General features: G+C 39.1%; 1 protein-coding gene across 1 annotated transcript in view; it reads right to left on the minus strand.

Moving 5' to 3' along the window:
• Positions 1-23,201, minus strand: part of ANTXR1 (anthrax toxin receptor 1) — a 374,982-nt gene that overhangs the window by 205,449 nt on the left and 146,332 nt on the right. The window contains exon 11 of the mRNA XM_006862995.1: positions 10,707-10,805. Coding sequence (XP_006863057.1) covers positions 10,707-10,805 — 99 coding nt within the window. The remainder of the gene's footprint in view (positions 1-10,706; positions 10,806-23,201) is intronic.

The following is a 23,201-nucleotide window of genomic DNA, read 5'->3' on the forward strand; positions in this document are numbered from 1 at the left end:
GATGTTTACAGCTGTCTCTCTTCATTTTGAGTTGTGCCCCATCAGCAAATGAAGGTCCCACAGACTTTTCTCTCACGAGCTTTACACCATTCACGTTATCACTGTCAACTCTACTTTGAGGAGGCAGCTCTTCCCCAGTCGCATTTTGAGTGCCTTCCAACCTGAGGGGCTCATTTTCGGGCACTATATCTGACAGAAGTAATTTGTCACTCTTTCTTCCTACCACAACAGGTAGAGGAGGTAAAAGCTGATGAACATTAGAAGTCACATTCTGGTAAGGAATAGTGTTTCTTGATAAATTCCTCCATGAAGGTTTCAATGGTCCACTTCTAGTGGTGGGTGGCATAGCACCTTGGTCATTTTTTTGCTTGATAAAACTTTATAAAGTAAATGACCCTTTCCAGAAATGGGGTAGATACTTTTGCTGAGGTTCTGAGGTGATATGGATGGGCGAATGTAGAGCCAGCTTCCTATACAAAAACCAGTACAGGACTCAGAATTGAGGGCAGTCATGGGAGAAAAGGAAATGAACTGTTTTTGTTCGTGTGTTCATGAGGATGAAGATCATCATTGTCCCAGCAGGAGAGGAAGTAAAGGTGAGGGACCATGAGTTCATTTTAAGAGGAGGAGAAGGGTGGGTTGTGGCAGCGCTGTAGATCTCTGGACTGTCAATGTTGTTGGACATATTTTGCCAAGTCCACAGCGGACAGTGACCATAGCTCTGGGTGCACTTGTGCTTAAAACTAGCCAGTTGGCCTGACTAGGATGTACATGACTTTCCACCTGTGTTTATTGTTATTTTTAATAATTATAAAACCAATACATATCTAGTGTAAAAAGTCTGGGCAATTTAGAGACATTCAATATATTTTTTAAAGTTATTAAAACCCTTGGCAATCCTAGCTCTGTGAATATTTTAGGATATATGTTTTAAAAGTTTTTTATTGCATTTGATTATATGATATTTTTTACATAATTCAGATCATACTATATATAATATTTTGGTATCTGACATTCACCTCTGCTTGAAGCTAATGGGGGCAGTTTTAGGTACTGCAAAATGAAATCCAGATAAAAGGACTCAGGGTTCTTATAACATATTTCTCCTCTCAGTAAATTGACACCAAAAAAATTCTTGACATTAATAAAACTTACAAATTATCTTCTAAGCAAAGCATCAGCCTTGTAAAGGTCTGGGTCCTGAGGTCAGAATGAGTGCTGCACTTAAGATAGCTATTTCCTACGGGTAAAGAGATGTTTGAAAGCTTTTTACTAGGCAGAGAGGAACTCAGGATTCATACGTAAAGTACGTGTGTCCTGACACACAGAGTCTTAGAGTTGTACAGTCAGGTTTGGAAGGGTTTTCCCTTTGGAATTGGGACTGAAGGATGACTCTATCAAAATGGCCAATGCCGTAGACACAGCCATAGCCACAAGTTATAGGGAATACTGCCTGCTCTTAAAAGACACAAACTTACCCAGAAACTCAGGAGAAAAGGGAAGGAGGGCCCTGAGAACAAGCTCACATACCAGTGGATGGCCCGAGAGCTGCTGTAGGTATGTATATGTGTATTTTAAGTGCCTTCCAACCTAGGGAACCCTATGGAGCAGTTCTACTCTGTCTTGTAGGTTCATTATGAGTTGGAACATACTCAATGGCAGTGGGTTTAGTTTTTGGTTTTCCAACCCAGGCTCATCTTCCAGCACTATTTCAGATAATATTACGTTGTGATCGATAAGGTTTTTATTGGTTAATTTTTAGAAGTAGATAGCCAGACCTTTCTTCCTAGTCTGCCTTAGTCTGGAAGTTCTGCTGAAACCTCTCCACTATGGGTGACCCTACTGGTTTTTGAAATACCAGTGGCATTGCTTCCAGCATCAGAGAAACACATAAGACACCACAGTATGACAAAGGGACAGACAGGCGATACTCTGCCAGCACCAAATCCACTGTCACTGAGTCTATTTTGACTCATAGTGATCTTATATAGGGTTTCTGAAGCAGTGCATCTTTATGGGAAGCAGAAAGCCTCCTCATCTTTCTCCCAGAGAGTGGCTGGTGGGTTTGAACTGCCTGCCTTGTGGTTAGCAGTCCAGTGCTTATCCTACAGTGCCAGTAGGACTCCTTTCTGCCATAGGTGTGCTTTAGTAATCTGTCAGGGAGCCCATAGAAACCCTGAGTCCAGATGCTTTTTAAGACGCAGTTTCCAAATGATGGGGCAGATTTCTGAAAATAAGAACACTGGAACTTCTATACTGATGGAGTGTTGTCTCTCCTTCCCAGGGGAAGCTGGGCTCCTCTGTAGATCTCTTCTTAGAACTACCCTCATGACTAATGCTTGGTTTCAGAAAATATCCTCAGAAGGCGCAGTTTTATTCTTTGAGGGTGTACTATCTTTTAGAACAAACAAAAAGTAAACCAGAGCCATGTCTGGCAAATACAACCAGGGATCAAGAGTGGATATAAAATTTTATATCAAAAAATAAAGTGTGCCTATAAATCATGAAGCTGATTTCTCACATGGCCTATAAAGTGAATTACAGTGAGTTTGTTCAAAATATTTTGTTCATAGTCAGCCATACCTCATGTGTCTCCTTGCAAAACCAGGAGAGTTTAATATGTGTTTCATTATTGCATTAGTAAGATGTCCATTTCTTATATACTGTGCATTAAAATGGGTCATTTCTTCAGCTCATACCCCAGTGTCTCTACAAATGGATTTCCAATGAAAGTGGATATTTTCTTGGCACATGTCACTGAATACTGTAGTAGGAAAAAGGGCAGCCAGAATAAATAAAGATTGTGTGAAGATTTCCAAGATATTTCCTTGGCCAGGAGTGATTTCAGCTGACTGGACAATCAGCCAAATGCAAGCTGAAGATGTTGTGTGCTAGGCCTAAATTGTTGTTGTTAAGTGCCATTGAGTCGTAGTTGCCAATAATTTTTACATTAAATTTTAAATTACTGTTGTTTGTTTTTAAATTATTATATAAAGGACACATGTTGATGGTAGAAACTTAAAAACAAAACAAAAACAAACCAAGACAGAAAGAAGAAAATAAAAATTAATAGTGGTCTCTCATTCAGAAGTAATGATTATTAACATATTGATGTGATTACTTTAAGTTTCTCCTTCATTGCATATAGAGTTTAAACAAAATTAACATCAACATACCATTTTATAACCTTTTTAAAAAACATTATGATTCCATGTTACTAACATTTTCCTACATCAACAATTATTTTTATGTAACATTATTTAAAAGCAATTAATAACATTCTGAGTCCTGGTGTGGTGCTGTAGGATAAGCACTGGACTGCTAATCACAAGGCTGGCAATTCAATCCAACCAGCTGGTCTTTGGAAATCCTATACACGGTCACTCTGAATCAGAACCGACTCACTGACACTTGATAACAACAAGAGAATTCTATTTCAAAAGTGAAGCATAATTTATATAAAATTACCTATTATTAAACATTTTAAACATTTATGTTGCTACTATTTAGGCTTGATTTATTTTATTTTTTTCTCTCAATTTCTTCTTATGCATTTAATTATTTTTGCTACATCGTTGTAAACATCCCCAGTCATTTCCTTTTGATGAAGTTGAAATGAAGATTCTGAGTCAAAAACTGTTTTAAAGCAATTGATTCATTTGAAGTATTTCCTGTCAAAAGATTATAATGGCCTTTCACCAATGATGAATGAACACTCTTGTTCCTCTACATCCTTGCCAACATGAAGCATTGTATTTTGTTAATCTCTGCCAGCTTGATATCATAAAAATGACAAGTGGTATCTCAGTTTGGATTTCTTGGTTACACTGAGCATTTTCCCATATGTTTATTGATGATTATTTTTCTTGTAAATTTCCTTTTCCCACTTTTATCCATTGAGGAGTTCAACTTCTCAAATGATTTTTAATTGTGATCTCTATTTTAAGATTATTAACCCTTTTGGTTGCTTGTTGTTAAGTGCCATCTAGTCGGTCCTGAATCATAACGACCATGTGGTGCTGTGGGTTAATACGCTGGATTGCAAAGTCCATTTGAAACTCAAAGTAGGTGGTTCAAGCTCACCAGCTGCTCCTAGGAAACCCTATACAGGGTTGATATGGGTCAGAACCAACTTGATGGCACTTAACAACATAGGGTTCCTGGGGAGTGGCTGGTGGGTTTGAACCGTCGACCTTTCAGCTCAAACAGACCTTGTGGTCCAGTGCATTATCCTGCAGCGCCATACCAGGGACTTTCTTAGAAATAATTTTGTTGATTTTCTGTTTACCTTTTGATTTTTGTTTTTTTCCTCCCCTAACAGAGGCATTTAAAAATATGTCTTGATCTTTCACATTTTCCTTTACAGTATCTCCTTTTAGGTGTTGTACTTAAAAAGTTCTTTCCCGCTGGAAGATTGTATAAACATTTATTTTTGTTTCCTCCTAAAATTTTTAGAGTTTCATGTCCCATTAAAATTTTTAGTTCATCTGGAATTTGTTTAAGTATAAGGTATGAGATAAAAATCTAACTTAATTGTTTTTCCAAGTGGTTAGCCAGTTGTCTCAACACCATTTTTTGAATAATCCATTCTTTCCCTCAGTGATTTGAAAGGTTACTTTCTTATATACTAAATTCACATAAGCGTTTGGCTCTGTTTACGAATGTTCGTTTTCCCGTTCCAATGTTCCGTTTGCTATTGTGGCACCAATCATACATATACTGTTTCAATTACTGTAACTTTTCTTTTAATACATCTTAAAATCAGCTAGGGCAACTTTCCACATTTTTCTTGGCTATTCGCATATGTTTATTCTTCCATATAAACTTTAGAATCATTTTGTTAACTTAAAAAGTCCCACTAGAATTTTCATGGGGATTGTATTCAATGTAAGTAATAATTTGAAGACAACTGATGTTTTTACCACACCCAGCTGAAATTCCATTTAATAACAGTAATAGTAATAAATATTAATTGAGACTAGCAGTCAGCACTGTATGGCTGCTTATTGTGTGCCAGACTTTATCCTAAGTCCCCCACAAATGTACATCTTTTAAAAAACTTCACAATATAGGATCTATAATTGCCAACCCCATTTTATAGATAAGGACACTGAGGCATGAAGATACTAAATAAGTTACCCATGATCACACAGTTAGAACCAGGATTCTTTCCCCAGGTGGTTTGGCTTCAAACCCTGTCCAATTCCATGAGTCTTGGCTATTTCCATTTAATCATGCTTCCTTAATATCGCTCACAAACTTCCGTAACTTTCTTCATCACATAAGTGTTTAAAAATTTGGCTAAATTAGTTCTTAAGTGAGATGTTATGTGTTGTTACTTTATTTGCCCCATTCTGTTTTCTAACTGGTCCTTGGTGAACTCTAACAAAACTTTTGATGGCTATACGTAAGTGAGATATTTATTTTGAAATCATCCAGCTTACTGGTCTTAGTAACTAATCCAGTATTTCAGCTGACTCTCTTTAGTTTTCCAGGAAGATCCAACAATCATGTTAAAATAATGAAGTTGGCTCTCCTTTCCCTGTATTAGTATCTCTCATTAGTTTTCTTGCTTTATTGCAATGTCCAATATAGGAGTCACTAGTTGTATGTGGCTATTTAAATTTACAAGGAGCTCTGGCAGCATAATGGTTACGAATCGGGCTGCTAACCTGAAGGTCGGCAGTTCGAAACTACCAGCTGTTATGTGGGAGAAATGTGAGACTTTTTGCTCCCGAAAAGATTTACAGCCTCGGAAACCCTGTACAGGGTCGCTATGAGTCAGAACTGACTCCACGGTACTTAACAACAACATTTAAATTTATATTAATTAAAATGAGGAAAATAAAAAAATCAGCTTTTTAGTCACACTCGCCAGTGTTCATGTGTTGAACAGTAACATGTAGCTAATGTTAGCATATCTGAGGCCATGATACAACATTCTCATAAACACAGGCAGGCCTATTGCACAGCACTGGTAGATCTTTTCGTTCAATGTCACATAACTGGTGAAATGGACTGTTGGAATTTTTCCCTGCCCAAGGAAGCAGTGATGTAGAGATGGAGGAAGCAGTGATGTAGAGATGGAGGCAGAGATAATGACATGGAGAGATGGAGTGGCTGGGGACTCTGGACTATGGGAGGGAGAGGGGCTATGTGCTAGCAGCCAGGGGCAGGCTTGCGGAGTGTACCCTTTGGTTGTTTGATGATGCATGCAGGGATTTGTAATCATTGTAATGAAATGAAACAAGATAGGATAAATGTAAAACTAATGTTCTCTCATGTAAACTACCAAATAATTCACATATCAGCATTTTTTGTGTGTCTTGTTTTTTGTTGTTGTTAAGTGCCACCGAGTCGGTTCCGACCCATAGCGACCCTCTATAGGGTTTCCGAAGAGTGACGGATGAGCTTGAACCTCCGACCTTCTGGTTCAAATGACTTTGCATTCTGGCACATTAACCCACAGCGCCACACCAGTGTATTGCTGTTAAGTGTGATCAATTCAGTTCCAACTTAAAGAGACCCTGTATAAAGTTTCTGAGGACTGGCTAGTGGGTTTGAACCACAGACCTTGTGTCTTACTACCATACCTTTTTAAGAAGGGCCTAGCTATTTAAAAATTTTAATATATATATGAAAATATATATGAGAGGGCTTCAAAAAGATCACGGAAAAATAGAATGAAAAGATAATAAGAGTTTTTCTGAGAACTTTTTCTATTTCCTCTATATCTTTAATTTGTATTAATAAGCTCATTCAAAGACTTGTAAACTCCTATCAATATTTCCCACTAATATATCTAATTTTTTTTTCTTATGCTTTATAATTTTTGCTTCATACAATTTGCTACTATGCTATTTACTGCTGCAGAATCTGAGGCCCACATTATATTTGAATAATCTAAAACTAACACAGTCCTAGCTTCATTCTACATTGGGCCCTTCAATTACTTTTTTTTTTTTTTTATGTTATTAGTACTAATTTTCTCTTTTTGCTACAACATCTAATACAACATCTAGCAAAAACATCATGAAAGGCAGAATATATAATATGAAAATGAAAACAGATGCCATTTTAAAACTTGGAATCTAGTGGTAGGGAAGGGAAATGGAAAAAGTAAAAGAAACTAAATTTAATTTCTTTTATGGGGAGGAATCAATAGAGACTGTTAAAGTCATAAGGCTGATAAAAATATTAAGGACATGCTGCATTTAAACATTTGTGTATCTTTTCTATTCTCCATAGTTCCTTGCTCATATGATTTGCTGAATAGAAATGAATAGGTGACTAATAAATACAGCCAAATGTTTCCTTCAAACTTGAGTATTTCCCATTCAGTCAGAATGATTTTTAATAGCTACATGTTTGAATTCAGAAGTGTTGCTAGCCGTGTATAATTTAATCTGTTCACTGGCTTCCTCTTCTCCAAACTCTCAGCATTGTAGTGAAAGCACAATTAGGTTTGTCATCGAAGCCAAGTATCTACCCCAACAGCCTCTATTCCTTTTGAACCTAAGTGACATGGGGAGGTTCTATGTGTGTGTTTGCAAATATAAGGAAAGAAAGAGAGGAAGGAGAAATGGACGGCCTTGTTTCCCAATAAATAAGGTATCACGGAAAATAAGTTTTCCAAACATCACTCTTTAAATCCATAGTGAATTTTCATTTCATCTCATTTTGACTGTGTAACCTTTTAAGTGATGGACTATTGGGCAGATTATCTCTCGCCTCACTCCACTTGCATCTATCATCAGTGGAGGCTTCTGAAAGCTCAGCTTGCCTGGGAAGTCTTCTTTGGAAGGGTATTGATATATGTGAGTTTAACCCTATGAAGTTTCTGATCTAAGATTTGAGACTGCAGGTAAAGACAGACACTGAAGGTAAACTTCATCAGAGTGAAAAAAGAAACAAAGGAAAGATTTTGTCTGGGCGCCAAGTCCCACTTCACAGTACAACCAAAACAAACAAACAAAGAAAAACCAGTTGCTGTCAAGTCAGAATCAACCTCTTGTGTATCAGAGTAGAAATGAGCTCCACAGGATTTTCAGTGGCTGATTTTTAGGACATAGATGGTCAGGACTTTCTTCTGAAGCACCTCTGGGAAGACGTGATTCTAACTTTTCAGTTAGTAACCAAGTTTGCTATCCATTTGTACAACCTAGGGATGGTTTAAAATAAAAATATCTAACACAAAAAAGTATGTACTCATTGTTTATGTGAGAGCATTTCTAAACATTAAGAAAACTAGGTTGAATGTTTCAAATGTTTGGAATTAACCCAAGACCAGAAATTCCAGATGTTTATGAGGAAGCTATTGCTTGTGTCTGTTTAAATATTCAAGTGGGCTTTATTTTGGCACACTCCTCAATTATTCTCCAGTGAAAACAGGACAGTATTAACTTCACCAGCATATTAGAAAGACCAGATGTGACAGCAGAGTGAAGAGCCTGGTGGGAGGAGTGGTTCATCGATAGACAAAGGGAGCTTCCTCCCAGCCCTGCTTGCTCTTTCTATCACTCAGGGCTGTTGCAGCAGAAAGATGAGACGTGTTTAGACAAGCACATGGAAGATGTGGCATTATTATTACTGTACTATTACTGTCATGGTAAAAATACTGAACCCATAGTTGTCCGTGTGAAGAATGACAGCTGTAAGCAATATAACCGAGTTGCTGGCACCTGTCCTTCCAGAGTTAGTCTGTCCATCTCCCCTGCACAGCTACAAGAATCAGACATTTCTTCAAATGGAGACGTGTTTGCTACCCAAGTCTTTGGAGAATGTCAATGTTATGATAATTCATTCTTTACATGAAATGCACTTAGTTTTACTTTCACAGTCCAGTATTTCATAGAAGGGACTCACCATGATGAGTGTTTCTTGGCTACATCAAGCAAGAATCATCAGATTAAAAAAAAAAAAATTTACACATGCCAGACTCATACTTTGGCTTTTGACTTTTTCAGAATTTATAGGTTTGGACTATCTATTTTTCACTTTTATCCTTAAGAGAACCCAGTACTTGGTTAAGAACTGCTAAGTTTCCTATGTTCTAATTAATGAGCTCTAACATCATCACTGGAGTCCTGGTGGGGCGCTGTGGGTTAATGTGCCAGACTGAAAAGCCATTTGAACTGCAATGTCGGTGGTTCAAGCTCACCGACTGCTCCTAGGAAACCCTATACAGAGTTGCTATGGGTCAGAACCGACTCAAAGGCACTTAACAACAACAACAACAACAACAACAACAACAACAACACCGTTACTGGAATCCTGGTGTGGCAATGTAGGATAAGTACTGGGCTGCTAACCACAAGGTTGGTAGTTCAAACTCACTAGCCGCTACTTGGAAACCCTATACAGAGTCATTATGAGTCAGAACACACTTGACAACACTTAACAAAAACACCACCACCACTTGAGAGAGAAAGACAGTGCAGATGTTACTAGTCTAGGAAACGAACCCCCGATGACTCCTGAGGGCTAGTGGAGGGCTGCTACTGTGACTAGGTAGGTTGTGGGGGACTGGGGCTTGTTGTGGATTAGAGTCTCCCCAATATATGTGTTAAAATGTCAATCCCAGTATCCATAAGAGATACAACCCTGTTTGGAAATGGAGGTTTGTAGTTTCTGTTAAGTGCCATTGAGTTGGTTCCGACTCATAGCAACCCTTTGTACAACAGAACAAACGAAACACTGCCTGGTCCCACGCCATCCTTACAATTACTGCTATGCTTGAGCCCAATGTTGCTGCCACTGTGCCAAACCATCCCATTGTGGGACCCCTTCTTTTTGCTGTCCCTCCACTTTACCAAGCACGAAGCACGATGTCCTTCTCCAGGGACTGGTCCCGCCTGATATTTCTTTTGTTATGTTGTTGTCCATACCAGTATAGGGTAGGTCGTATATCTAATCACTTCTGAGTTATCAATAGCCCAGAACAGTCTCAGAGACAGAGAGGAACGACCGACACCATCTGATGACAGAGGCAGACGAATGTACAAGTCCAGGAACTCCAAGGACTGTTGGTAACTAGAAGCTAAAATAGACAAAGTAGGACCTCCCTGCACTTTGAGTAGAGTCACACCCTGAATTTGGACTTTTGGCCTCCTGAACTGTGAGAAAAGAAAGTTCTATTCTTTAAAGGAACCCATTTGTGGTATTCTATTACAATAGCAGCATGAATGGACTCAAGCGTGCAACAATAGTGAGGTTGGCTCAGGATCGGGCAGTGTTTCGTTCTGCTGTGCATAGAGTCGTTGAGTCGATACCGACTCTATGGCACCTAACAACAACAACAACATTACAATAACACTAGGAAACTAATACAATGGATTTAGGGGTGTGGTGGGGTGGACGGCGCTGTAGGATCAGTAGCAGACTAAGAATCACAGGATCAGCAGTACAAACCCATCAGCCATTCCTCGGAAACCCTATACAGGGTTGCCATGAGTTGGAACCGGACTCGACAGTGCTTAACAACAGGAAACAAACGCAAGGCTCAAATCCAGCCTTATCCACAGACTGTGTCTGCCCAACAGAGTACTTTTTCCAATTGGAACAAAGGCACTGTTGGGGCTAGCTATGCCCTTGTGGGAGGACTTTTCATCAGGGAAGACCCTTTTCAGTATAGTCTCATGTTGTTGTAAGAGAGGGCTAGGAATGCCTTTCTCTGGAGCATATGCCTCAAACTTGGCAAGACTTACTGAGTGTGACTGAGTCGTTGATCTTGAAGCTGCAGAGGACCCTGTCCACGTTGCGGGCATGCCGAAAGCCATTTCCTCTCACGACTACTTGAAATGATTCTGAAATGAAGATCACAAGAGCAAGAGACGTTATTTGACTGAAGCCTTAAGTTTCCTATCTGTCTTGATTTAGGGCTTTTACCCTAAATTTCATCAGGCTTCCAATATTCAGGAACTAGTTGGTTTGGAAACTAAATGCAGTCAATTTCTCCATTAGGTATTTTACAAGGAAGGCCCTGCTTAACTAATTAGAAATGAATTATTCTCATTGTTAATTATTAGACATATTAATTGCTTATCAAAATTCTTCTTACCCTTCCTTCTACCTGGACTGCCTTCCTCCCTCTTGTCTGTCCATTCAGATCGTACCCATCTTACAAGTCCAGGCACTTAAAAAAAAACTGTCATTTCTGCAGCTGGCAGGGGCTAGAGGGACAGGGCTTACCCCTTCAATCTACTCAACTCCTCTTTTATCTGTCTTACATGTTTGACTTGTCTGCAAGGATTTCTTCAGAGCTTGAGGTGCCTAAAATTCTTTGGAAACCACTGCCCTATGGTACAGTTTGAGGATTATGATGTGCCTGACCCAAGCGACGGCATTTTCAATAGCCTCATGTACATGTGAAAGTTGGACAGTGAATACGTTCAGAGTGTAGAATAATTGATGCATTTGAATTATGATGTTGGAGAAGAATATTAGAAGTACCATGGACTGCCAAAAGAACAAACAAATGTGCCTTAGAAGAAGTACAGCCAGAATGTGCCTTAAAAGTCAGGATGGCAAGCCTTTGTCTTTCAGTACTTTCAGATATATTATCAGGAGGAATCGGTCCTTGGAGAAGGACATCATGTTTTGTAAAGTGGAGCCTCAGCGAAAAAGAGGAAGGCCTCCAACATGATCGACTGACACAGTGACAACACCAATGGGCTACAACATAACAATAATTGTGAGGTTGGCACAGGACTGGGCAGTGCTTCCTTCTGTTGTGCCTAGAGTCGCTATGAGTCAGAACCGAAACCAACTGGACAGCGCCTAACAACATGGTGAGGACCTATCAAGGGAAAAGTTAAGTCGTTAATTAGCTACATATTTAGGAAATGTTGCTCAAGTTTGGAGCATTGACAAATAGTCAATGCTCCATCCTCTCTACTTTTAGCTAGCCTACAAAATATTGGGGCCTGGGTTAAAGCTGTGTGGTATACAGAAAGAAACACAGAATAAAAGGCAGATGGAAAAAGTACACTATTAGAAAAAGTGGATATTAAACTGTAAATTGCTATCCAGAGGGAGATTTTTATTGAGGAAAGGATGCGAATAGAGGACCAGCATGTGGAATTCTGCCAAAATTCAATATATTTCATGAGCGTATTTCACCTTCATGCCCAGGAAACAAATTTAGTCATGCTTGGAATAGATTAATAGTAGCTGATACTAATTGTACTTTTTTGTGTGCCGAACCCTGTGCTCAGTGTTGTAAGCGGATGTCATTTAAACTTCAGCACGGCCCAGGGAGGTGTAAATGAGAAAAATGATCTTAGTTATATTAAGAAATTTGTCCACTATTACACAGCTAGTGATGGTCAGAGTCAGAACTGGCATCAAATACATGCCTTTTACCATTCTATTCTCACCTGGAAAAATATTTTGTTTATTTTTTCCATGTTAGGCAGGTTTGCCCATTTTATAAAAGAGTGGAGCTATCTAGACTGCATTAGGAAATGGAAACCTAAGCAAAAGAACCAAGAGGCACTATATTATATTTACAATTATGGACATATGCCCACCATTCATCTGTCAGTTTGTTGTACTACGGTCAATTACATGTTATGATGCTAGAAGCTATGCCACCAGTATTTGAAATACCAGGAGATATCACCCACGGTGGATAGGTTTCCGTTGAGACTAAGACAGACTAAGAAAAAGGAGAGGTGGACTACTTCTGAATGTTTTGTCACTGAAAACCTTATGAATAACAGCAGAAATAGTTCTTTTCAGTGCTCAAACTTGAAAACCTTATGAATAGCAGCAGACCACTGTCAGAGAAAGTGCTGGAAGACAAGACCTCAGGTTGGAAGGCATTCAAAACGCTTCCTCCTTCAAGTCGACTTGACTTGTGATGGCATGAATGGAATAAAGCTTTCAAGACCTTCATTTGCTGATGGGGAACAACTCAAAATGAGTTAATAACTGGAACATGGAACATATAAAGTATGAATTTAGGAAAATGTGAAACTGTCAAATATGAAATGCAATACATAAAGATCCATATCCAAGGCATTAGAGAGATGATATGGGCTGGTATTGGTAATTTTGAATGTGACAATCATATGGTTTACTATGCCAGGAATGACAGATTTAAGAGGAATGGTGTAGTATTCATTATAAAAAAGAATATTTCAAGATAAATCTTGAAGTATAACACTATCTGTGATAGGATAATATCCCTATCCCTACAAGGAAGACCTAGACTACAAGGTCAATTTGAACAGCAAGGTCAGCAGTTAAAACTCACCAGCCTATGCAGAGTCACTATAAGCTGGAAATGACTTGAAGGCAATTAACAACAAAAGCAATACAGAAGACCAGTAAATACCACTATGATTCAAATTTATGCATGAACCACAAAACCAGTGATGATGAAATTAAAAAATTCTACCAACTTCTTCAGTCTGAAATTAATCAAACATACATACAATCAAGCTGTATTGAAAATTACTGGTGATTGGAATGTGAAAGTTGGAAACAAAGAGGAAGGATCAGTAGTTGGGAAAATATGGCCTTGGTGACAGAAATGATGCTGGAGATGGTATGACACAATTTTGCAAGACTAATGCCTTACTCATTGTAAATACCTTTTTAAACAATATATATAAGTGAGTATACACATGGACCTCACCAGATGGAATACACAGAAATAAAACTGACTGCATCTGTGGGAAGAGACAGTGGAAAAGCACAACATCATCAGCCAAAGTGAGGCCATGTGCACACTGTGGAACAGACCATCAATTGCTCATATGCAAATTCAAACTGAGGCTGAAGAAAATTAAAACAAGTACACTAATGACCGAAGACCAGAAGAGTTGTGAGATTACATCAAGAACATCATACATCAAAAGGTCATTAAAAGGATAGGAAATTAAGAAAAGATCAAAATGGATGCCAGAAGAGACTCTGAAGCTTGCTTTCCAGTGTACAGATGCTAAAGCGAATGCAAGAAATGAGGAAATTAAAGAGCTAAACAGAAAATTTCAAAGGGAAGTTCGAGAAGACAAAATCAGGAATCATATGAAATGTGCTAAAGATCTGGAGTTAGAAAACTAAAAGGGAAGAACACACTCAGCATTTCTCAAGATGAGAGAACTCAATAAAAATTCAAGCCTTGACTTGAAATATTGAAGGATTCTATACTGAGTTCTGGTGTGGTGCTGCAGGTTAATGTGCTGGACTGCAAAGTTGGTTTGAACCACAGGGTCAAGTTCACCAGAAATCCTATGCAGGGTCTCTATGAGTCAGAACCAACTTGATGGTACTTAACAACAACAACATGGGCAAAATATTGAATGATGCAGCAAGCATCAAAAGAAGGTAGAAGCTCTACACAGAGTTACTGTACCAAAAAGAAATGATCTATGTTCAACCCTTTCAAAAGGTTAAAATGACCAAGAACGGATGATACTGAAGGAAGATGTCCAAGCTGCATTGAAGGTGTTGGTGGAAAACAAGTTTCCAGAAACTGACAGATTACAAATAGAAAAATTTAAACAAACTAATAAAGTACTGGTAGCGCTCACCCATCTATGCCAAGAAATTTGGAAAACAGCTACCAATTTGGAAGCTAACCAACTGGGAGATTTGGAATTGTTAACCAATTGGAAGAGATCCATATTTGTGCTCATTCCAAAGAGTGGTGACCCAACAGAATGCTGAAGTCATCAGACAATATTAATATTATATACAAGTAAAATTCTGCCGAAGATAATAAATGAACAGCTGCAAACATACATTGACAGTGAACTGCCCAAAACTCAAGCTGAGTTCAGAAGAGGATGTGGAACTAGGGATATCACTAATGATGTTAAATGGATTTTGGCTGAAAGTAGAGAATACCAGAGAGATGTTTACTTGTGCTTTATTGACTATGCAAAGGTTTTTGACTGTGTGGATAATGACAAGCTATGGATAACACTGTCAAGAATGGGTATTCCATAACAATTGATTGTACATATGAGGAACTTGTCCATAGACCAAGAAGCAGTCATTAGAACAGAATGAGGGACTCTGAACAGTTTAACATCAGGAAAGGTGTGTATCAGAGCTGTATTCTTTCACTATATTTTAATCAATCTGTATACTGAGCAAATAATACAAGATGCTGGATTATATGAAGAAGAAGAATGTGACACCAGGATTGGAGGGAGGCTCAGTAACAACCTGCTATATGCAGATGATACAACCCTGCTTGCTGGAAGTGAAGAGGACTTAAAATACTGGCTTCAGAATGGGTTGTGCCTCAATGTGAAGAAAACAAAAGTCTTCACCACTGGACCACTAAATAACATCATGATAAATGGAGAAAAGACTGAAATTGTCAAAGACTTCATTATGCTTGGATTCACCATCAACACTTATGGAAGCAGCAGTCAAGAAATCAAATGATGTATTGCACTAGGGAAATCTGCTACGTAAGACTTCTTTAAAGTGTTCAGGAATAAGGATGTCAGTTTAGGGATGAAGGAGTGTCTGACACAAGCCATGGTATTTTCAATTGCCTCATATCCATGTGAAAGTTGGTCAATGAATAAGGAAGACCATAGAAGAATTGATGTATTTGAGTTATGGTGTTGGAGGAGAATATTGGGGGCACCATGGACTCTCAGAAGAACAAGCAAAGATGTGTGGGAAGAAGTACAGTCACACTGTTCCTTAGAAGCAGGGATGGCAAGACTTCTTATACGTTGGACATATTATTAGGAGGAACCAATCCCGGGAAGACAGTATGCTTGGAAAAGTGGATGGTTAGCAAAAAATAGGAAGACCCCCTCTAACGAGATGAACTGACAATGTGGCAGAAGCAATGGGTTCGAGCATAACAACTGTGGGGATGGAGCAGGACTGGGCAGTGTTTTGTTCTGTTGTGCATAGGGTCAGTATGGGTTGTAACCAACTCAACAGCACCTAACAAAAGCAAAAAGTATATACAGTCTTCAAGGTCCATGTTGTTGTTGTTAAGTGCCGTTGAGTTAGTTCTGACTCATAGTGACCCTGTATAGAGTTTCCAAGGAGCAGCTGGTGAGTTTGAACCACCAACCATAGGTCCTAAGGATTTATAGATGCATGTAGTCTCTGGCTAGTACAGTAGGTTAAAACATTGAATGTCTAACTGAATGTTTGGCAGTTGGAACTCATCAACTTACTGGTGAAGATCAAAGACCACAGGCTTCAGAATGGGTTGTGACTTTTAAGGGAGAAAGATGAGGTAGTCTGCTTTTGTAAAGATTTATAGCCTTAGAAACCCTATGGAGCAAATTATACTCTGTCCTATGGGGTTGCAATGAGTCCGAATCAACTTCATGGTAGTGAGTGTGGGGTGGTTTGTAGCGCTTAAAGCACTTGACCACCAACCAAAAGTCTGGAAGTTCAAACCCATCCATAAATGCTTCAGAAGAAAGGCCTGGTGATAGGCTTTTGAAAGATTATAGCAGTGAAAACCTTATGGAGCACAAATCTGGTCATGAAGAGTAGCAATCAAGTTGACGGTAACTAGTCCTGGTTAGATACGGATGTCGATGTACGTACATGATTGATAAATTTAGAAGGACAGACTTCATATTTTTCTTCAGATCCTGTCTGGCATGTGACTGATCACTCAATTAGTTCAACTCACACTGCAAAGTGCCAAGCACTATACAGGGGTTTTATTGCATCTTATTTGCTCAGTTAGATCTTTGGAAACCTATTTCTGTTTCTACTTTGAATGCCAGAAATTCAGAAATCTGCTGTTTGAAGTCTTTGCTGATTCAAAGCTTTTTCTGTCTGATTTCCATGACGAATTTTCATTTCCTCACAGATTAGCAGAGGGAGTAAAGACTCTGCAGGCTGCATGCCAAGCTCGCTTCTCTAACACCATATTCTAGCATTACCACCAGTTCAGTTGCTGAGTCTTCTATAAAAGAGGCTGCCCACATTTCTGGTTGGCCCAACTACAGGCATTTAGGAAGAAAGACAGCAGGATTCCATAATGTGGCAGTGGTAGAAACCAGACAATGTAATTCTCTAGGCCAAGGAAGAGGACAGGGAAAATGATGATTTGGGAAACACTCCAGAGCAAAGGCAAGGACTCCTATTCTGCCTGGTTTAGTGCACACATTTGGTTTCCAGAAGAGCCCAAACATCTGAGCCGCCAGTCTGACTGGAATGTCAGCTCATCACACATACAAGTTATGTAACAAAGTTGCATCCTCCACCCAACGAATCTGCCAGCAAGTGAGACTCAGGATACAGTAAAACCAGTACATACTGATTTTATACCATGTGTTCACAAAACCCTGAACCTACCTTATAAAATATGTACGACTAAGTGTTTTGAAGTAATTCATAACCCACTACCACTGAGTTGATTCCACTCAGTGACCCTAAGCAGTATTTCTGAGACTGTCAGTCTTTATGGAAGCAGGCAACTCTTATCTTTCTGCCTAAGAGCTGTTGGTGGTTTTGAACTGCTGATAAGCACCCCAATGCTTATCCTACAGTACCACCAGAGCTTTAAGAAGCAGAGATTTAATTTTCCACCTGAACATGGTCTTCGATTTCATGTTTTATGACATACAAGGGTACTTCAAAAAAGTTTGTAGAAAATCCCATTATCTTTTCACTCCATTTTCCCACAAACGTCAAAGCCCCCTTTTATATTCATAATATTATTTTGATGGAGCCTTGATGGTGTAGTGTTTAAGTGCTTGACTACTGACAGGTCAGTGGTTTGAATCCACCATCTACTCCATGGGAGAAGGATGTAGCAGTCAGCTTCGGAAAAGACTGTAGCCTTGGAAATCCTAGGAGTAGTTTGACTCTGTCCTAGAGGTTCACTGAGTTAGAATCAACTTAACAGTAATGATTGGTTGTTGCTGTTGTTGACATCAAGCCGGTTCCAATCCATAATGACCCTGTATAGCATTTCCAAGGAGCTGCTGGTGAACTTGAACTGCTGACGTTACAGTTCAAATGAACTTGCAATCCAGTACATTAACCCACAGCACCACACTAGGACTCTAACAGCACTGAGTAGGTATGATTATTTTGTCACTTTTGTTTTCCGTATGAATTTTAGCTTCCTAATGGAAGGAATATACAAAGTCACAGTATCAAAAGGAAATGGTTAATGTTCAACTGTTTCAAGAGGTAGCATAGGATCAAGAGGCAATGACACTGAAGAAGGATGTCCAAGGTACATGGAAGGAACTGGCAAAGAACAAGGCACCAGGAATTGATGGAATAAAAATTGAAATATTTCAAGAAAGTGAGGCTGCACAGGAGGCACTCACTCATCTATGCCAAGAAATCTGGAAGACGACTATTTGGCCAACTGATTGGAAGAGTATTTGTGCCCATTCCAAAGAGAGGTGACCCAATGGAATGCGGAAATCATCGGACAATCTCTTTGATATCCCATCCGAGTAAAGTTTTGCTAAAGGTAATATAGAAGTGGCTGCAACCATACATTGACAGAGAACTTCCAGAGGTTCAAGGCGGATTCAGAAGAGGCGTTGAACGAGGGATATCATTGGTGATGTCCGATGGATCTTGGCTGAAAGCAGAGAATATCAGAAAGATGTTTACCTGTGCGTTATTGACTACACAAAGGCTTTTGATGGTGTGGATCAGGACAAGCTATGGACAACACTGCCAAGTATGAATATTGTTCGAACAGAACATGGAAACACTGAATGGTTTACAATTAAGAAAGATGGGCAACAGGGTTGTATTCTTTCACCATACTAATTCAACCTGTCTGCTGAGCAAATAATCTGAGAAGCTGGGTTATATGAAGGAAAACATGGCATCAGGATTGGAGGAAGACTCATTAACAACCTGCGATATGCAGATGATACAACCTTGCTTGCTGAAAGTGAAGAGGACTTAAAGCATTTACTGATGAAGATCAAAGAGTACACCTTCGGTATGGATTACATCTCAGTGTAAAGAAAATAAAAATCCTCACCACTGGACCAATAAACAATATTCTTATCAACAGAGAAAAGATTGAAGTTGTCAAGGACTTCATTCTTCTTGGATCAACTATCAACATTCATGAAAGCAGCGGTCAAGAAATCAAACGATGTATTACATTAGGCAAATCTGCTGCACAAGACCTTTTTAAAGTGTTGAAGAGCAAAGATGTCAGCTTGAAGACTACGGTGAGCCTGATCCAAGCCATGGTATTTTCAATAACCTCATATGCATGTGAAAGCTGGACAGTAAATAAGGGAGACTGTAGAAGGATTGATGCATTTGAGTTTATGGTGTTAGAGGAGAATATTGAAAATGCCATGGGCTGACAAAAGAACCAAGAGACCTGTGTTGGAAGAAGCGCAGCCAGAGTGCTCCTTGGAGGCCAGGTTGGACAAGCTTCGTCTCTCATATTTCAGACATATTGTCAGGAGGGATCAGTTGCTGGAGAAGGATATCTTGTTTGGTAAGGTGGAGGGTAAGAGAAAAAGAGGAAGACCCCCTAGGAGATGGACTGGCCAAGTAGCAGCATCAATGGACTCAAGCGTGGCAACAATAATGAGGATGGCCCAGGATCAGGCAGTGTTTTGTTCTGCTGTGCATAAGGTCGCTATCAGTTGGTACCGACTCAATGGCACCTAACAACAACAACAACAATGGTGGTGTTGGGAGTCCTGGTGTGGCACTGTGGGTTAATGTGCCAGACTGCAAAACCATCTGAACTGCAAGGTTGGTGGTTCAAACTCACCAGCTGCTCCTTGGAAACCCTATAAAGGGTCGCTATGTGTCGGAACTGACTCAATGTCACTTAAAAACAACAATGGTGATGTTGGAGTCCTGGTGTGGTGCTGTGGGTTAATGTGCCAGACTGCAAAGCAGTTTAAACTGCAAGGTCAGCAGTTTAAGCTCACCAGCTGCTCCTCAGAAACCCTACACAAGGTTGCTATGGGTCGGAACCAACTCGATGGTACTTAACAACAATGGTGGTGTTGTTGAGTTGGTTCTGAATGATGGTAGAAGGTGGTAGAAGGCATCACTTCTATTTTTTCTGGATGCTTGGCGGTACCTGAGGGCTTAGTCAATTTCAGTATAAGCTCATCAAAGGAATAAATAAATGACATGTTGGTGTAAAAAGTACATATAGGAGAAGGGTTATTGTTATTGTCAAGTGCCACTGAGTGAATTTCAACTCATAGCATCCCCGTATAGGATTTCAGAGGCTGTAAATCTTTGAGGGCACAGAAAACCTCATCTTTCTCCCTTGAAGTGACTGGAGACCTGGAACTCTCAACCTTGTAGTTCACAGTGATGGTCATTTACTCAGGTACTAATCTTGTATATTTTCTGAGGCTTAATAGGTCAGTGAATGAAAATATAAACATCATTAGTCATTAGGGATTTTTTTCTTTATATTAAGGACTAACCCAAGCCACAGTATTTTCAAGGGCCTCATATACATGTGAAGCTGGACAGTGAATAAGGGAAACCAAAGAAGAATTGACACATGTTAATTATGGTATTGGTCAAGAATACTGAATATACCATGGACTGTACAGCCAGAATGTACCTTACAAACAAGGATGATGAGACTTACTTTGGACACAGTACCAGGAAGAACCAATTCCTGTAGAAGGGGATTGTACTTGGTAAAGTAGAAGATCAGAGAAAAACAGGAAGACTCTCAATAAGCTGACCCAGTGACCGCAACAACAACTGTCAGGATGGTCCAGGGCTGACAACATTTTGCTCTGCTACACATACAGTGGCTATGAGTGGGAACCAACTGGACAGCACTAACAACAGTCATTGCTGTTGTTCTTAATTAATTGCTGTTGAGTCAGCTCAGGCTCGGGGAGCCCCTGTATAGTCTTAGGGAAATGCTAAACAAAATCACAATGTAAAATCACTTTCACATGCCCTGAGAGGGTAGTGGGCATATCAAAAGTTCAAATCTACCAGTTGCCCTGTGGGAGAAAGATGGAGCTTTTTGCTCCCATAAAGATCTACATATACAGGGTCGTTCTGAGTTGAAAACAACTCCACAGTATTTAACAACAACAACGATGGATGTTATCATCAAACAAAAGGCTAATAACAACTGTTGTAGCATGTGGAAAAACTGGAACCCTTGTACACTGTTGGTGTGAAAGTACAATGGTGCAGTCCCTTTGGAAAACAGTCAGGCAGGTCCTCAAAAAGTTAAATATACAATTATCTAAACCCCAAACTCACTGACATCAAGTCGATTCTGACTCATAGAAACCCTGTATAGTGTTTCTGAGGCTGTAAATCTTTACAGGAGCAGAAAGTCTCAACTTTCACCTGAGAAGTAGCTGGTGGGTTCGAACTTCTGACCTTGCAGTTAGCAGTTCAGTGTTTCTCCTACAGCACCACATACCCAAAAGAACTGAAAACATTTGTCTACACAAAAGCTTGTATTTAAATGTTCATAGCGTTATTCACAGTGGCCGAAGCACGGAAATAACCCAAATATCAACCAATAGTTGAATAAGCAAAATGTGCTACATCCACACAACGCAGTATTATTCATACAGAAAGAGGGATGAAGTACTAATACATGTTACAGCATGGATGGACCCTAAAAATATTACACTAAGTGAAAGAAGCCAGACACAAAAGGCTCTGATTCCATTGATATGAAATGTCCCCCATAGGCAAATTCATAAAGATAGAACAAAGTATAGTGGATGCCAGGGGCTGAGGGCAGACAGAAAGCAGTGGAAAGGTATCCTACTCAATATTTTGGGGGTGATAAAAATGTTCTGGAAATAGTGCTTATAGGTGTATAACTTTGTAATATATTAGACATTACCTTCAGTAATCATGTACTTTAAAAGGGTGAATTTTATGGTATGTGAATTCTATTTCAATTAAAAACAATGTAAGGTTAGTAACTAATTTTATAAACTTATTCTACTCTCTTTTCTTTTCTTGAATGTGGAATAAATAAATAGCTTTGAGACAACCTTAATAGAGATCACTTATCACTTATAGTATCTGTAAATGAGACATTTGCATTTTCTTTACTTGTTTTGGTCACTAAAGACTTTAGAACAAAATTATTATTGCACTATTTCATCTGTTAAGTCAATTTGAATTTGTTTTATTACTAGATGCTTAATGTGGAATGTAATACCTAAAATATAGAGACTGAGGTATAATAAGCACTTTCTAGAAACTTAAAATTTTCTAACTGTTTATGTATTACAGTCCCGTTGTTGTTGTTAGTCGCTATTCATGGTGAGTTCATACATAGTAAAACGAGATGTTGCCTGGACCCGCACCATCTTCATGATAGTTTGTATATTTGAATCCATTGTTACAGTTACTGTATCAATCTGAGTCACTGAGGGTTTCCTTGTTTTCTCTGAGCCTCTACCAAACATGATGTCCTTTTCTAGTTATTGGTTTTCTCTGATGAAATGTCCAAAGTAAAAAGCCAGAATCTCTCCAAATTACCTTCTAAGGAACACGATGGTATATTTCTTCCAAGACTGATTTGTTGTTCTGTTGTTGTTAAGTGCTGGTGAGTCTGTTCCGATCCATAGCGACCCTGTATAGGGTTTCCAAGGAGCAGCTGGTGAGCTTGAAACACCGACCTTGCAGTTCAGCGCACACTGCCCACAGCACCACACTAGGACTCCACAGTAAATTGAAAAATTTTCCAACACCACAATCCAAATGCATCATTTCCCGTCTTCCTTTTTCATTTTTTTAGATTTTACATGCATGAGGGGATTGAAAGGCCATAGCTTAGGTCAGACACACCTTAGTTATCAAAGTGACATCTTTGTTTTTTAAAACTTAAAAGAGATTTTTTTTTTCATAGCAGATTTGCACAATGCAATTCCTCCTTTGATTTCTTGACTGCTGCTTCCATGGATACTGATTTTTTTAAATCCAAGTTGAATGACACTGCTGATGACTTCAATTTCTTTTTCATTTATCATGATGTTTATCAGTTGAGTTCTGAGGATTTTTGTTTTCTTTACATTGATATGTAATCCATACTGAAGGCTGTAGTCTTCCGACCTTCAGCAGTCAGTCTGTTTAGTCTTTGTTTCTGGTAAGCAAGGCTGTGTCATCTGCATCTCACAGGTGGTTGTTAATGAGTCTCCCTCCAATCCTGATACTGTGTCCTCTTTCATAGAGTCCAACTTCTCAGATCATTTTCTCAGCAAACAGATTGAATTAATAACGTGACA

This window comes from Chrysochloris asiatica, unplaced genomic scaffold, assembly GCF_000296735.1.
Source record: "Chrysochloris asiatica unplaced genomic scaffold, ChrAsi1.0 scaffold00052, whole genome shotgun sequence".
Taxonomy (NCBI): domain Eukaryota; kingdom Metazoa; phylum Chordata; class Mammalia; order Afrosoricida; family Chrysochloridae; genus Chrysochloris; species Chrysochloris asiatica.